Source organism: Acyrthosiphon pisum, chromosome X (assembly GCF_005508785.2).
Source record: "Acyrthosiphon pisum isolate AL4f chromosome X, pea_aphid_22Mar2018_4r6ur, whole genome shotgun sequence".
Classification (NCBI taxonomy): Eukaryota; Metazoa; Arthropoda; class Insecta; order Hemiptera; family Aphididae; genus Acyrthosiphon; species Acyrthosiphon pisum.
The window spans coordinates 117,938,565-117,942,991 of NC_042493.1; the positions used below are offsets into that span (position 1 = coordinate 117,938,565).

A 4,427-nucleotide genomic window follows, 5' to 3' on the forward strand; every position below is an offset into this window, starting at 1 on the left:
TATGTCTATGATAGTACCACGGTTTTCTGTTGATGTATAACGCGTTATAAGTACGTAATAGATATTATGATATGAATGATATGATTAATTTGGAATTTATTATAGGTATACCTATTATAGGTCAATTTTTTTTTAATACCATAGATAAGTATATAATATGTCTTATACCTATAGACCGACATACCGTCTCCACTCAGAATCGTTTTTCTTATACAATGATATTATATCATTGAATTCAAATTTAATACCATCCATTATACAGTGACTCACTTGTAATCTACTGTACAGCAGAGCGACATCCAATTACCCACCTTTTTATACTTAGGATTATGATTATCCACCAATACGGGGGTACACCCACCCCTTAAAATAGGTGTGGCAGCTGCTACACCTAATACATGGGTTCGGCGCCTCTGGTGTACAGTGTGTTCACGCTCAAATGTACCTTACTATAACCCGGCTAGTATGGGGATTATTCGTGTTTTTTACGTTTATTGGAAAATATAGGTACCTATGTATATTTTTGAACCAAAACCCCTTTAAGATTTTATAGCTTGTACGATTACTCATTTATGCATGTGCATATTATGTGATGTTTCATAAACATTCAACATTCTTAAAAAAATAATTTGAGTGTAACGTTACATATCGGTATAAGAAGATCGTTCAAGATTATAGGCAAATTATGAATCTAGGTCAGGATATCCACTGAAAAAATATCTAAACCAAAATATACAATTAATTTATCCATTTATAAATGAAACAAGTACATTACACTTTACTTTCTAATAAAAATACGTATCTCAAATATGAAATTATTCAATATAAAAATATACTTATATATATATTATAATAATAACGTTTTTTTTTTCATGCGGACGGCCGTCCGAGTTTGGTCTTCTTATTCTAGTGACTAGTCTTCATTGTTACTTGTTAGAAGTGACTACCTACCTAAAGAGCGGGACGACCGATTATTATAGTCTGTAATTAATAATTTATTATCGTAACGAAGTTAACTTTCTCGAAATTTCATGGTCTAAGTAGTATGGCGGCAGGGAACGACAGAAGTGCCCATAGTTCATATTATCAACAATTAATATTAATAAACAATATCACTCGTATATATACTCGTGTTTTTCGAATTAGGTACAATATAAGTTGATAAGCTTCAGCATTTATTTCGTAGGCACTATTTTACTTCAATACTCAGTCTTCACGTCTGTATACCTATAGGTACATCGTTTAATCGTATTATACTTATACATTTATAATTATATTTGATAGAAACATTCTTGAGCCTGTGTACTTTTTGTAATTTATTATTATTATTTATTTTATTATTGATCATCGTTTTTTTAAATAAAAAAATATTATGTAGTTTGCCATTTCGAGGGAAACAAGCTGTCGGTCAGCTGACCTCCCAACCCCCACTCCCCCACAACTGGATCCACCCTTGCAGCAATAACTTATTATTCTTATCTAAGACCGTGTGCTGGTGTTACGGCGCTTATCACCACTTGGCTCGCGACAACGCGAAATATTTATGAGTCTTGTGAGTTTTGTATAGGTACTTACTGTGTACCCGCGACTTCCGTGAAAGTTATGTTTTTATGTTTCTTGCAACTAAGTTCGCGTCCCCTCCCATGTCGCCTAAGCCCGACGATTCGTCCAGCGACGAGTACGATGCCTCCGGGCATCGTTATTCGTTTGATAAAGTAGCACATTTTACTATGATTATTCGTTCTCTTTGCTCCCCGCACTCGATCGAGCCACACGTTTCGGACCTTACTCGCGGCCCCGTCCTCGAATCACGTTATGTCGTCCGACGATCGCGCAGTGCGTTAAGTGATTTCGACTTCCGACAGTCGTCTTAGTACGTTTGTAAAAACATGTAGCGCTAACCTTTTCTAATGGTATACGACAGACGACCTTCAAAGCAACCGCGTCATGACCGTGAAACATATTGTATTATTTCGTTCATTCTGTCCTAACCTACCGTAGACCTTCTGACGCAAGGGTCAGATACTCAGATCTCAAACGAATGTGTGTTCGTGCGGATGTTGTACGTTCACTTCGCTCGCCGGAGTCCTTCCACGTCCATGCTACTCAAAACCTATGACTCGTATACTCACCTATGAATTTCCAATGTGTAATATTTTATAATAACACAATTTTCTTTATCTAGGTAGTTCACTTCACTGGAATCAAATATGTACATTACAGCGGACTGGAGTACTGGAATCTGGAACCATGGTCCGTTCCATGACGCGTCTGCAACTACAACTGAAATACAATTAAGACACTCTGTGTGGATTGCTTTGAGTTTTAACGCTATCTGTAGATCATCATCATCCCGTCGTTGTCGTATGCTGAGAAAAAGTAGTACGTAAGTACCTACTAGATAACAGTGCTAAATACACTGGTATAATCTCAACTTGCAAATGATATTGTACAGTCCGTGCGTGCATGATTTTATTATTAGTTATAAGTTATTATCATGTTTATGTCTAATTATGACAGAAGCCTGTCTGTGTTCTATGGTGGACGATGGCAACAAGCAGACGCCAGACAGTGAGATAGCACAGATGCGCAGAACCAAGTTGTGAACATGGGTACCAGTGTGTCTAGCCGTGATAGAGAATCTCATAATAAATAGGCTCTCTAGTGTGTAGCGTGTGGGGTTGTACTTTATATTATTGTGTTTTATTTCGACTAGAGACAACTATTATCATAATTCCAAATAGATTTATTTAATATATCTTATTTATATATTTATATATTTTATTTAAACATATTTTAATAAGCAAAAACATCTCTAACTTACATTGTAACTCTTATTATTTAATTTAATTTCTGTTTAGACACCAATAACCAACTTTTAGCCAATGATGTTCTGATTGCACTGTTCACTGTTCGACATACTAGTGATCATCATAATATAATATTTTGTTTGTTTTTTCTAAACACCCACCAGGACCAAAAACTGAAATATTAAAAACACAATACTATAATGCACAAATTCTCTTTTCAACTAGGTATATAAATATATTTTTATTTTATTTAAGTTAACGTAGTACTCCACATGTGTTGTTTCTGTCTTACACACATACGACACACCTACCACATTTCTGTTCGCCAAATAGTGTGTTGTCAGTTTTGATATTAAAGTGAATTGACCAATTATTAAATTTTTAGGTAAGAACATTATCCATGTTCTCTCTTTGGTTTTTCACAATATTTTAATTTTTCAGTGAGTATGTAAACTGTTAATATTTTAAAATGCATATAGTTAACTTAAAAGTTAAAATATCGTAAAAAAAAACTACGAGAGAATGCGGATAATGTTCATACTTAAAAGTTTAATAATAGATCAATTCACTCTAAAATCAAAACTGACAGCAAACTATTATTGAAACTGGCAAACGAAAATTTGGTATGTCATACATATGTAAGATGGAGAACACACAGCAGGTACCACATCCTAATGTTAGTACTTATTACAATATATATTTTGTTTTTGCAGTTGATTTCCAACAGTCTGGTCGTAAGTTTATGTGGATCATTATATATTATCTTTATATATAGTTTAAAATATTATTTACTTGTAATTTTTCAATTAAAAACATTACAGTGTATAATACTTTAAACTAATATAAATTCATTACATTCATATATTCGGAAAATGAAGCACCAACATCAGTTATTGCAGAGTTTTACAGGAAAATGACCGTTTAAAGTTAATAATTTACAGTTAATAATATTATCATGTATAAGGATCTAGGTTTCTTTTTTTAAATGTAAATACCTCTATTAATGAAAAGTGTAATGCATGAATATTAAGACTTATTTATTTAAGTTGTGTACGAAATATAAATATTCTCGATGTAGGTTTATTTGGTGTGGGTCTAAAATTTAACTGCTTACCGTATTTTGGTTTTCGAGCAAACTAAAAATTCAAGATGTATTATATTAGTTTAATAATGATATTTAAATGTTTAATTTGTATCAATTGCCCTGTGTCCAGTAGAACGTAGGTTATCACCTCCACATAGTAGTTTTTAGCAGTCCTATTTATTATTAGATTTTTTATAAGTTTAAAATTTATAAATTTTACCTTATTCTTGCTGGATATGTTCTATGCTATATACTATAAACTATAATATACATTATTTTTAAATATATATTAAGTATTAATTATACAGAATATAAACATGTTTTCCAATAATATAAAATGGTGCTTCATAGTAGGTACTAGTTGTAGTTGGTATATTAAGTTATTTTATTTCTTCTATATTTTGCACATTTAAGTCTTTTTTACGTGTTGGTGCATACTCTATTACATTTTCATTTAAGTGGAAATTACTACTACACGTATGTTTAGAAAATAGAATTAAATTTTTTTTTTAAACTGGTAAATATAAATTATC

At 32.1% G+C, this 4,427-nt stretch overlaps 1 protein-coding gene across 1 annotated transcript in view; it reads left to right on the forward strand.

Annotated features, from left to right (window-relative positions):
* Positions 1-2,513: 2,513 nt before the first annotated feature.
* Positions 2,514-4,427, forward strand: part of LOC103309817 (zinc finger BED domain-containing protein 5-like) — a 7,638-nt gene continuing 5,724 nt past the window's right edge. The window contains exon 1 of the mRNA XM_029485457.1: positions 2,514-2,571. Coding sequence (XP_029341317.1) covers positions 2,514-2,571 — 58 coding nt within the window. The remainder of the gene's footprint in view (positions 2,572-4,427) is intronic.